Raw genomic sequence first — 12,073 nt, forward strand, 5'->3', positions numbered from 1 at the left:
TTGCTAAATCTAGCAACCTTACACCGGGAGGTCTTCATTACTCCCATTGAAGTAATTAATTTGTAATTCAAAATTTCAGGGTCTTGCTGATGTGTTGTCAGATCTCTGAAGGTCAATGGCTCTGAGGGCGAGACATGAAGTTTGCTGTTTTGAGTTCTGTTTCGTTTGCTGAACTCTCCTTCCCACTTTTCCTTGGATGGTGTGAGGATGGGATGTGTGTGTGTCCAGAGAGACAGGGCTGGTGGGTGAAGTTCCTCTTAGAGCTGGCAGAAAAGAGGTTTTGTTTTTTTGTTGTTTTTGCTCTTGTTGCCCAGGCTAGAGTGCAATGGCGCAATCTCGGCTCACTGCAACCTCTGCCTCCTGGGTTCAAGTGATTCTCCTGCCTCAGCGTCCTGAGTAGCTGGGATTACAAGCATGCACCGCCACGCCTGGGTAATTTTGTGTTTTTAATAGAGACGTGTTTCTCCATGTTGGTCAGGCTGGTCTCGAACTTCTGATCTCAGGTGATCCACACACCTCGGCCTCTCAAATTGCTGAGATTACAGGTGTGAGGCACCGCACCCAGCCCAGAAAAGAGTTTTAATTCAAGGGAATCTTTCCCCAGCAAAGGCCCACATTATGTGGCAAGAAGGTGTTAAAGCAGGTAGAAGGGATTCCAGAAGTATTCTGAACGGTTAAAAAAATGGGCTTGTTGCCAAGAACATAAGTCACAGCACAGCTAGTTGGAAAACTATGTAGTGGATGCATCATTTATCAACTACAATGTTGGGACTAAATATCCGAGACCAAATAACTGGCAGTTAGAATTGGCCCAGTTGTTCCTCTTGAATTTAGTAGTTAACAAATAAGATATTGAGTGCATACTATGTGTTGAGCACTTGCTGGGCACTGGAGAAACTGAGATAAATAGGGTTAAGGCTTCCCTCATGGTTCACTGAAGGAGACAGAAATACACTTATTGAAGGATGGTGTGAATAGTGTGACAGATAAAGGTGTGAACAGAATGCCGGACCTGTGTTTCTTGCAAAACCTACTTAAAATGAGGCTAAGTTCAGTCAAACACAATTTTTTTTTTTACCATTGATCCCCCAGGATAGAATGATTTTTATTTGATTAAACATAATTGTTATTTTCCCAAATTGGTTGCTTTTCTTAAAAAAAAGAAAACACATTCACACATATTTCGAATCCATTAAGCCGTGTGTAAATATTGGCCCTCTGGGAAAATCTAGCTCATTGCCCGCTTTTTTTGTAAATAAAGATTTATTGCAACATAGCCACACTGATTTATATATTGCCTGTGGCCACTTCTGTGCTATCACGGAAGAACTGAGTGGCTGCCGCAAAGACCATATGGTCCTCAAAGCTGAAAATATTTACTATCTAGCCCTTTAAGAAGATGTTTGCTGGCCAAGGATAGTGGCTTATGCCTGTAATTCCAACACTTTGGGAGGCCAGGGGCTGGATGATCACTTGAGCCCAGTAGTTCAAGACCAGCCTGGGCAACATGGGAGACCCTGGGTCTACAAAAAAATTTTATAAATTAGCTGGGCATGGTGGCACACCCATGTGGTCCCAGCTACTCGAGAGGCTGAGGTGGGAGGATCACTTGAGCCCAGGAAGTCGAGGCTGGAGTGAACGGTGATCACCGCACTGCACTCCAGCCTTTCCAGCCTGGGTGAGACAGGAGACCCCATCTTAAAAAAAAAAAAAAGGTGGCAGCAGCTTGCCGACCTTTAAACTATGACGCCAGTACTTTATTGTTGATTTCGTTCTTGCAATTTTCCCCTCAGGTTTATGTGTTCTTCCAGTTTATTACTTGGCAGGGACAAATCTTTGCTTTTAATTTTAATAAATGAAACAAACCTAATAAAACACCTTCAAGCTGAAAAGAGTCCGCTAGAACTTTAAAATCTTGCACATGGGCCCCATGGGCGGCTTTGTGTTGCTCCTGACAACCAACGCAGGTGTCTACTGAGAGCCAAATGGTGGGTGGTGCCGGCTGGGGAGGTGCGAGGGGAGCTCGGAGCAGCCCAGGTGTTTGGCGGCGGCTGAGGTGGAGGGCAACGTTTCTGAGACAAGCATCACACCAACTGTGAGTTTTTATTACTTCATTAATTTAAGCTCCAGTGACGATTTAACTTCTGCTATAACCACACAGCTTTAATAAATGAACCTACCATTAGAACTTAGTTCTTTAGGATCTATATTGTTTTCTATTCTGGTAAATATTTAATAAGCTCACTTCCTTTTCCTTCGTCTGGTTACTCAACCGGCAGTCAGTTCCTACTTGGGGCTTATGGACACAAAGATAAATCAGACACTGCTCTTGACCTCAGAGTGTTTACACTGGAAACGAGACAGAACATTGTGAAAGAGTCCAGGCCGGGCACAGTGGCTCATGCCTGTAATCCCAGCACTTTGTGAGGCCAAGGCGGGTGGATCATGAGGTCAAGAGATCTAGACCATCCTGGCCAACATGGTGAAAACCCGTCTCTACTAAAAATACAAAAATTAGCCGGGTGTGGTGGCAAGCGCCTGTAGTCCCAGCTATTGGGGAAGCTGAGGCAGGAGAATGGCTTGAGACCGGGAGGCGGAGGTTGCAGTGAACCGAAATCATGCCACTGTACTCCAACCCGGGCGACAGAGTCAGACGCTGTCTCAAAAAAAAAATAAATAAATAAAGGCCAGTCACTGATAGAATTAAACAAAAGGAACATAGAGGGACACTTAATTCAAACTGGAAGTTCAGCAAAGACTTTCAGGTGGCAAACAGCCGGGACTTAGAAGATAAATCAAAGTGTCAACAAAATGAAAAGAGGTTGAAAAGGCTTTTTCCACCAGAGAAAGTTTCGGTAGAGGCATGGAGTGATGCAATAGCATGGAGCTACAGGGACATAATCAGCACATTGGTGAGAATAGAGGTAGGAGTATTTGGGTATGTGCCTGGAGAGCTAGTAAGGAGCTGAGTCATAGTGGACTTTGCCTTAAAAAGAGCTTTAACTTGAAGGTGATGGGGAGTTATATAGGCAGATGTGCCTTTTACATTGATCCTTCAAAGGGAGGAATTACTAGAGGCCATGAGTCCAGTTCAGAGGCTACTGTAATAGTCCTAGCTGAGAGACGGAGGACGATAATAGTGGGGACAGAGAAGGGGAATATTTAGGGGAAAAATGAGAAAGGTACCCACCCGTCTTTAATTGCAGACTTAGACAATTCACTGTCATTTATGTTTAATATTTCTCATTCTGAAACATATTTATATTCACATCTATTACCTACAAAACAGGAAATAAACAAGATTGTCTTTTAGTGCAATATGAAATTCCAAAGGAAGGAATGGTTTTGAAAAAATTTGCACCCTGGTACTCAAATTGCAGGATGTAGAAGCAGGAATAGCTACGGTCCTTAGGCTAGCACCAAGTCCTATTCTAATTAGGTTTTTCACCTTTACTTGTGCCATCAAAGATTGTTTTCGTTCTCTATTCTCACTTCCAGATATCTAGTTTTTCTTTAACGAATTAGCACCTCAGGCTTATTAATTCCACCAGCAGATGGTCCTGATACATACAAGTCTCATCATGAAAACGTTTGGATTTTTAATCAGGATGTTCTTTGCCCATGTGGATTCTTTCCCAACCTGCATGAATAGCTTGAGGTCTGAGGCATTTCAGTGAGGCTCAGGTGGTCGGGCTGTTGGGAAACGTGACCTTCACCCTCCAGTCTCCCCAGCACTCCCCCATGCTGCACGTAGTGAATTCCAAATGCCAAGGAAAGAAATTGGGCTAAAATCCCTATTGGAACGGATATCTTGGAAAGGCATGTTTGTTCTGATCCCGTGGCCATGGAAGCTCTAGGAGAAAAGTGACTCTCTACCCTTCTCCTAGTGGGAGATGGCAAGAGATGGGAGTCAATATCTTGACTTTACCTTACATCAACCTGCTGCTGATGGTGTTTACTGTTAAGTGAATTTCAAACTCTTTGACTTGCTATGACAAGGCTAGTGAGAACAGTATAGACCACTCAAAATGAACCATTTCTGAAATGCCTGTTACACAGCAATTTATACATAACCATTTAGACGCTTTGGCAGCAAAAACATCCAGGTCACAGTAGCCCAGTGGTTAGGCACATGTGTCTCCTGGTTGCTTCTAACCACATTCTCATTACACACCCAGCTTCCTCCCCGTGTTATTATTGTAGGCCTTGAGGATCTCTGCCAAATACTGTTCAGTCTAACCTATATACAAGGTGCCGTATCAGGGCTGACAGAGAGTTTAAGAAACATTTATATTTTCTTAAGTCAGATACTGTCCTAGACACTGCAGATAAAAAGACGTATTTCACACAAGCTCCATCCTCCTGGAACCCGCAGTCTAGAGGGGAGGCCTCCCAGCTGTTAATGGTATATCCTACAATGCAGTAGCTCCAACATGGGTATGAGGTCCAGAATGAGAATCCAGAGGTGGGATCAACCCACTCTGCTTTTGAAGGCTTCATGGAAGAAGTGATGATGGTTATGGGTTCCCAAAGAATGACTATGAGTTCCACAGGGCAAGAAGGGAGGAAGGAGTTCCCAATCCACCAAGGAGGCCAATGGGCTACTTTGTGTTGCTCCTGAAACACATATACCAAGGGCCAGATAATGGTACCAGCTCAGGGAAGTGTGGCAAGGAGCTCCACAGGGCCCAGGTGATCTATGGCTGCTGAGTTGGAGGGAGGAATCTGAAGTGGGCACCACACCAGGCACTGAAGAGCTGGCCACATTTGTGGTGGGGGAGCTCCCTGCTTCTGTTGCTGCCTCCTAAGCAGAGGCAGTTTCCACAATGCCAACTGTCTAGGCCCTGGTTTGAAAGAGATCAGACACGGTGCTCCAAGCCTCCCCAAAAGGACAGTTTTCTGGGGACAGGCCTTTTCTGTCACTTCTTCCTTCAGCGGCTGATTTTCAGATTTTGATATTCATAAGTCTCCTGGAGCAGCAGTTCTCCGAGTGTGTCCTGGAGACCAGCAGCATGAGCATCACCTGAGAACTGTTAGAAATGCAGAGTTTCAGACCCCACCCAGACCTATTCAATTGGAGACTCTAAGAATGGAGCCCCCTCCTCTGTGTCTTAATGAGCCCTCCAGGCGCCTCTGATTCTGACCTAAGGTGTTCATTAAAAATACAGTTTCCTGGCCAGGAATGGTGGCTCATGCCTGTAATCCCAGTACTTTGGAAGGCTGAGGCCCGGTGTATCGCTTGAGCCCAGGAGTTCGAGACAAACCTAGACAGCATGGCAAAACCCCAGCTCTACAAAAAAAAAATACAAAAATTAGCTGGGCATGGTGTTATGCGCCTGTAGTCCCAGCTCCTTGGGAAGCTGAGGGAGGAGGATGGCTTGAGTCCAGGAGAGGGAGGTTGCAGTGAGCTAAGATCACATCACTACACTCTAGCCTGGGTGACAGAACAAGACTGTCTCTACCACCCACCCCACACACACACACACACACACACACAAAAGCAGGTTTGAGATTCTGAATCATTCGAGTGACCAAACATTTTAAACATTTTGCCAACTATTGCAGTGCCTCCATGGGCCTTGCCTTCTCAGCCACACCCCTAAGCAGGCCTCAGCTTTCCCTGATGCTCCTCCGCACATTTCTGGGGTCACTTTCACCTGAGCTTGGTATTCATCTCCTCACTATGCCATTTCCTATCAACTTCTCTGAACCTTAGTAACTGCAACTATAAAATGGGACAGTAATACAGATTACTATCAGACAGTGCAGGCTTGTCAAGATTCAAGATGTTTCTGTGCCTATTACCCAGGGTTCAAACCTCTGCTAGTTACAGCGGATAATTACAGGTTAGTTAAGAAAACAAACAAACCTGGAAATATATGGTGGTCAATGTGTCCCCACCGATCGATCAAAACTGACTAAAACACCTCCAGAAAGCATTTAAAGAGTGTGCCAGGTGGGGATTCTGGGCACTGTTACCTTCTTTCTAGGCCTTCAGCTTCTTGACCCAGGGCCATGTAGAATCAGCACTGTTTGGGTTCCCTCCTCTTCCCCATCTCTACCCAGGACACACCTGTACTTGGTTCCACCTGTAGTTCACCACCCATCACAAAGGCCTCCAATCTGGATGCAGACTCATATATGAAGATGTTAGGAAGAAGAATTTCTGTATATATTGGGATATTTGATGGGATGGCCTGGTAGAAACCTTTCCAAACTTGAGAGACTAGGATTGACTTGGCATTACTTGACCAACAAGTTGTTCTGAAGTCTTTGGCAGCAAACATCTCTTCAGAAAGTTCATTCTTGATTCAGTGATCCCTTTCATGATTGAATTATGCTCGATGACTTTCTCAGCATATTTCCACAATGTTAAGGCTTCTTTCAAGAATATTTGAACAAAATCCTGTCCTCTCTTTTAATCTGGGGTGATATCTTAGCTCTATTATGCTTTTAAGTTAGTTGGTTTCAAATGATGTATCCTGGATCAGGCCTCTGGAGCTTGAGATAATGTCTCTGTCTCTCTCTCTCTCTCTCTCATACACACACACACACTGTACTAGAAAAAGATCATTCTAGAATATAGGGGGGTGAGGAATTTGTGGCTCTCACTTGCTATAGAAAAGATAGTCTTGAATCCAAGTTCATGATTCACTCCAGGCTGGTGCAAAATGCTTTCTTCCTCAGATGGTAGCTGAGTGCTACCATTGGCAGTTTAAACAGCCAAATGGGCACTGCCAGAAGTAAATACAGCTGGACGTCAGCCTTAAAAGCTGTCTCTTGTGCAAGAAAAGTCTGAGGTAAGTCAAGCAAATTGCAAAGATCGGCAGGTGAGGAGGTGCTACCCTGTACGGCGTGGGGAGAAAAAAACATGGCAAAATGCTTGGATGAATCAACTTCCCTGCTGTGGGCGAGGAGATTTTGATGAAGCATCCATACTTTTAAGAGATACAAGACTGATGTGTCTGGGTGTATTGCTTCGCAGCTAAATTGTGTGTTCCATAAATTCTGAACACCTCTTAGCCAAGAACAAGCATCCCTGTTCTTCTTTTCACTGAGGCATGTGTGTGTCAGTTCATCAGAGGATGCCACAGTGACAGTCAAAACACAGAATCCTCCAGGGTCTCAACTCCAGGCTTCTCTATATAACAGATGACTTCAACTTCTGTCTCACTGGACCCAGCTTTCTGCAAAACAAATCATCTTCCCTTAGATGTCTTTTAGAGAACTTTTGGGTTCTTTGAAATCTTTACAATTGGCTTTAAGTCTATTATTTTTTAAATAAAAATAGTAAATGTTCACAAAGAAGATGTGAAAAATAAAGTGGGAAGAAGAAGAAAATACCTAGCCATACACGTATCTCTAAAACACAGCCCACTGCTTCTCCTAAGCCTTTCTTTCTTGGCATAATGTTTTCTTTAGACTTACTTGAAGTCATATGGATACACATCTTTTTTTTTTTTTTTTTTTAGACAGAGTCTCACTCTGTCACCCTGGCTGGAGTGCAGTGGCATGATCTCGGCTCACTGCAACCTCCACCTCCCGGGTTCAAGTGATCCTCCTGCCTCAGCCTCCCAAGTAGCTGGGACTGCAAGTATGTGCCACCACGCCCAGCTAATTTTCGTATTTTTAGTAGAAATGGGGTTTCACCATGTTGGCCAGGCTGGTCTCGAACTCTTGACCTTGTGATCCCCCCGCCTCAGCCTCCCAAAATGCTGGGATTACAGGCATAAGCCACCATGCCCGGCCAGATACACATCTTTACAAATTGATTTCTTTCTCTCTGACATCACTGATTGTCAATTATATTGTTAAATGTGCTTTGGCAGCATCACGTTTGATAGCTTCATCATATTCCATCCAGAATTTACTACAGTATCCCCCTAACTTTGGACAGTTCTGACCCATTTTGGCTATAATGAATAAAGCTGATAATAACTGGAAAATTGGTAACAAAAAATAAAATTGCCTGTAAGAGATCCTATTCCTCTACCTCATTTACTCATCCAAAATATTTTTTACTAACTGCTCCACACTAGCCACAGTGCCGTGTCTTGGGAATTCACTGATGGACACAGCAGGCATGGCTCCTGCCTTTTTCCATTTTACTTTTAATAGTTTACAGGCAACCTAACTGGAGGAGGAACCCTCTCCTGGCTGTTGTAGAAACAAGGAACGCTGGAAACCAGTCTCATAAATTGAAAGCTCAGGCCAGGTGGCGTGGCTCATGCCTGTAATCCTAACACTTTGGGAGGCTGAAGCGAGCACATAGCTTGAGCCCAGGAGTTGGAGACCAGCCTGGTGAGACCTTGTCTCTACAAAAAATATCTAAATAAGTAAATTATCAGAAAACTCAGGATTTGATTTTTTAGAATAAGCCTTTCTTTTTTACTGCTAAAGGCCAACTTTCTTCCTTCACAGTGTGTGTGTATATATATATATGTGTGTGTGTATAAAATATATAATATATATAATATATAAATATATATTATATATAATATATATAATATATAAATATATATTATATATAACATATAATATGTTTTTTCATATTTACATTGGTCATCACCCATGCATGCACGGCAAACACACTCCAACTCACTCTGGCACTTTCACTTCACCTCCAACCACCATGCCTGAGTAATTTTTGTATTTTTTGTAGGGATGGGGTTTTGCCATGCTGGTCAGGCTGGTTTCAAACTTGTGAGCTCAAGTGATCTGCCCATCTTGGCCTCTCAAAGTGCTGGGATTACAGGCATGAGCCACTGTGACCGGCCCTTCACTGGTGTCTAAATTTCTAACTGAGGTCTAAATTTCTAATTGAGGTCTGAACAAGCAAAAACTTGCTTCTAGGATGGCAGAGCTCCTCTAAGTCCTGGGACTTTGGGCACCCACCCCACACTCAGAGGTGCACGTTACCGTGAAAAGCAGAGGGTTTCCTTTCCCACTAGGCAAACATTTCCCAGTGCCCACCGCCCATAGCACCAATGTGCCCTCTTGTCACCTTTGTAGCACAGCCTCTGAGAATGGGTTGGATGGCTTTTGTCCTTGGAGGTGGAGGTTGTGCAAGGCCTCATGGGGCCCAGCTGTAGGCAGCTCTGCACTCGCTCTCACCCTCTCTCAGGTGGAGAATTTAGGCCATAGGGCCCACAGCACTAGGCAGTACTTCATTTCCCCCATGCTATGTGCTCTTTCTTTCTTCTCTCAGTCTCTGACTGCTTTGCTTTTATGTGAAACTCTGCAATGTGAGAAGATAAGTTGTCCCGAGAAGCCAGGCACTGTTGAGTGCTGACATTCATCCTCTGCTTATTCTGAAACCAGCTTGTCTGCCCCAAGTTGTTATTTTACACATGACTTGATTTTAAGTAACAACAAATCACAACCTTATACAATAAGCTTTTAAACCAGTTTATTTCACCAATTTCGGAATATTAAAGGAAATCTTTTGGGGCTCTGTAGGGAAATTAGATACCAGCATTAAGATGCTCCATTAAGAGGCCAGGACAAATGACTTCAGTTGGCTGCCTAAACTAGATGTGGGCTGGGTGCAATGGCTCACGCCTGTAATCCCAGCACTTTGGGAGGCTGGATCACTTGAGGTCAGGAGTTCAAGACCAGCCTGGCCAACATGGCGTAACCCTGTCTCTACTAAAAATACAAAAATTAGCCGGGCGTGGTGGCGGGCACCTGTAATCCCAGCTATAGGGGAGGCTGAGGCAGGAGAATCACTTAAACTCGGGAGGTGAAGGTTGCAGTGAGCCAAGATGGCTCCACTGCACTCCAGCTTGGGTGACAAAGTGAGACTCCATCTCAAACAAACAAACAAAACCAGATGTGGTTACTCAGGGGTGAGTGTACAAGAGCAAGGGGGGACTGGCAGCACACATCCAGAACCAGCACCAAAGCTCCACCCTGGGGCCCACTCTTCTTCCCAAAGAACTCAGTGAACAAGAGCAGATGGGCCATTCCCCTGATAAAGGAGAACACAAGGATCCAACCATGGGCAGAATAATTCCTTTGCCAGCCTGCATTCTCTACTTCAGTCGGCTAGTAACTGTAACTGTCTATAAATCCTTCCAATGCCCAAACTGCAAATGCTAAGGAAAGTTCACCACTTATTGAAATTAATCATTTTGGTGAGTTTTTCCATGAACCCTTTCTTTTCTCTACAACCAGTCATCAGGTGGTTCATCCAATCATGAGTTACTTCATTTGAGAGAAACCTAAATTTGCTAAGAAAACCGTTTGATGTAAATCAAGGGTTGGCAAACTACAGCCGTGGGCCAAATCTGGCTTGTTGCCTGTTTTTGAAAATGAAGTTTTACTGGAGCACAGCCACGCTCATTCATTAGCACATTTTCTCTGGCTACTTTCATACTGCAATGGCAGAGTTGAAGAGTTGAGACAGAAACCATTTGTCCCTCAAATATTTACTACCTGGCCCTTTACAGAAAAGGATTATTGAGCCCTGATCTAAACAACCGTTCACCTTGAGGATAAATTTGACAAAGTGCAATAATTATACACTGAAAAATCACAAACCATTGCTGAGAGAAGGTAAAGAAAACCTAAATAAATGGAGTGATATGCTATGTTTATAGACAAGAAGACTTAATATTATTAAGATGTCACTTTTCCCCAAATTAACTTATAACTCAACACAATCTCACCCCAAATCCCAGCTACCTTTTTTTGTAGAAAATTATCAGCTGAATCTAAGATGAATATTAAAATGCAGAGGACCTAGAATAATCAAAACAACTTTTTAAAAAATCACTTTTGGAGGGCCTTGCACAAATGGTCTCATGGTTTACAATAAAGCTACAGTAATCAAGACAGTGTTGTACTGGCATAAAGATAGACAAATAGATTAATAAAACCAAACAGATAGTCCAGAAATAGAACCAACTATATATAGCAACTAATTTCCAACAGAAATGCCAAGACAATTCCCTGGGGAAAGGATGATTTACTTCAACAAATGATGCTGGAACAATTGGAGAGCCATTAGTAAGTGACCACTGGGCTGAACCTAAGTGCTCTGAACGGTGAACAGGCCTAAGAAAATGCATTTTGGGTATAATAATTTGCCTTTTCTATAGTCTTTTTTATACTAAAGAGCTAAAGTTCCCTCTGAAAATTCTCTATTAACTAAGATACTTATGTGGAATTATGGAGTCTTAAAACAGTAGAGCTAAGCAGAACCTTGTACAATCTCATCTGTGTCCCTGATTATACCAGAAAGAAATTCAGAACTCAAAGGTTTGAAGAGATTGTCCGAAGTCAGTTAAGGGATGGCTGATATGAAATTAAAATTTAAGTCTAACTGTCAAGAACACTTATAACTCAGTACCTTTCCAATATGTCAAAACAGTAATGAACGTGCATAATAAAACAATCAGGCAAGCAGGCATGGTGGCATGCCTCTGTAGTCCCAGCTACTTGGGAGGCTGAGGTGGGAGGATCGCTTAGACCCAGGTGTTTGAGACCAGCCTGGGCAACATAGCAAGACCCCATCTCTTAAAAAATACAAACAACTGAATCAGCCAAAGAACAGAATGACTGAAGCAACAGAAATGCGCCTGGCCTTCTGAGTAAAAACCCTGCCTTATAATATAGAAAACTAAGAACCGAATAACAGCTCCCAGGGGACTCAACCCTGGACACATATGGCATATCAGAAGAACTTTCAACATTACCTCATAGTTAGTAGTTACAAAGAGATCTTTGATATTACTTTTTGGTGCTGGAATTGGTGGAAACAACTTGATCCATAAATGACATCTGAAAACAGAGTAAAGAAGGAATTAGGTGAGCATGAGTATACCTTTTGTCTCTAAATATCTACTCTAAAAATTGACCTGGTTAATTCTAGAACCTGCTGTTTTGTAAATTCAAAATCTTTATGTACCAAGACTTCCAAAATTATAGGTGAAGACTTTGTGGGTACCGCAAGGCTCTGCTGTGGCCCTGAGTCATCCAGGGAAGACCAAATGGAAACTGCTTTGTGTCAGTGGGTGTTACCAGGCCTAATCTCTGAAAACGAACTGTATATTTCTTTTTTTTTTTTTTT

General features: G+C 43.2%; 1 protein-coding gene across 1 annotated transcript in view; it reads right to left on the reverse strand.

The window, feature by feature from the left end:
- Nucleotides 1-3,216: 3,216 nt before the first annotated feature.
- IL5RA (interleukin 5 receptor subunit alpha) overlaps nucleotides 3,217-12,073 on the reverse strand; it is a 45,060-nt gene continuing 36,203 nt past the window's right edge. Inside the window, exons 12-13 of the mRNA XM_032149095.1 lie at nucleotides 11,700-11,784; nucleotides 3,217-7,187 (exon numbers count right to left, since the gene is read on the reverse strand). Of these exons, the coding sequence (XP_032004986.1) occupies nucleotides 7,101-7,187; nucleotides 11,700-11,784 (172 nt within the window). The 3' untranslated portion in view covers nucleotides 3,217-7,100. The remainder of the gene's footprint in view (nucleotides 7,188-11,699; nucleotides 11,785-12,073) is intronic.

Source organism: Hylobates moloch, unplaced genomic scaffold (genome assembly GCF_009828535.3).
Source record: "Hylobates moloch isolate HMO894 unplaced genomic scaffold, HMol_V3 SCAFFOLD_4, whole genome shotgun sequence".
Taxonomy (NCBI): domain Eukaryota; kingdom Metazoa; phylum Chordata; class Mammalia; order Primates; family Hylobatidae; genus Hylobates; species Hylobates moloch.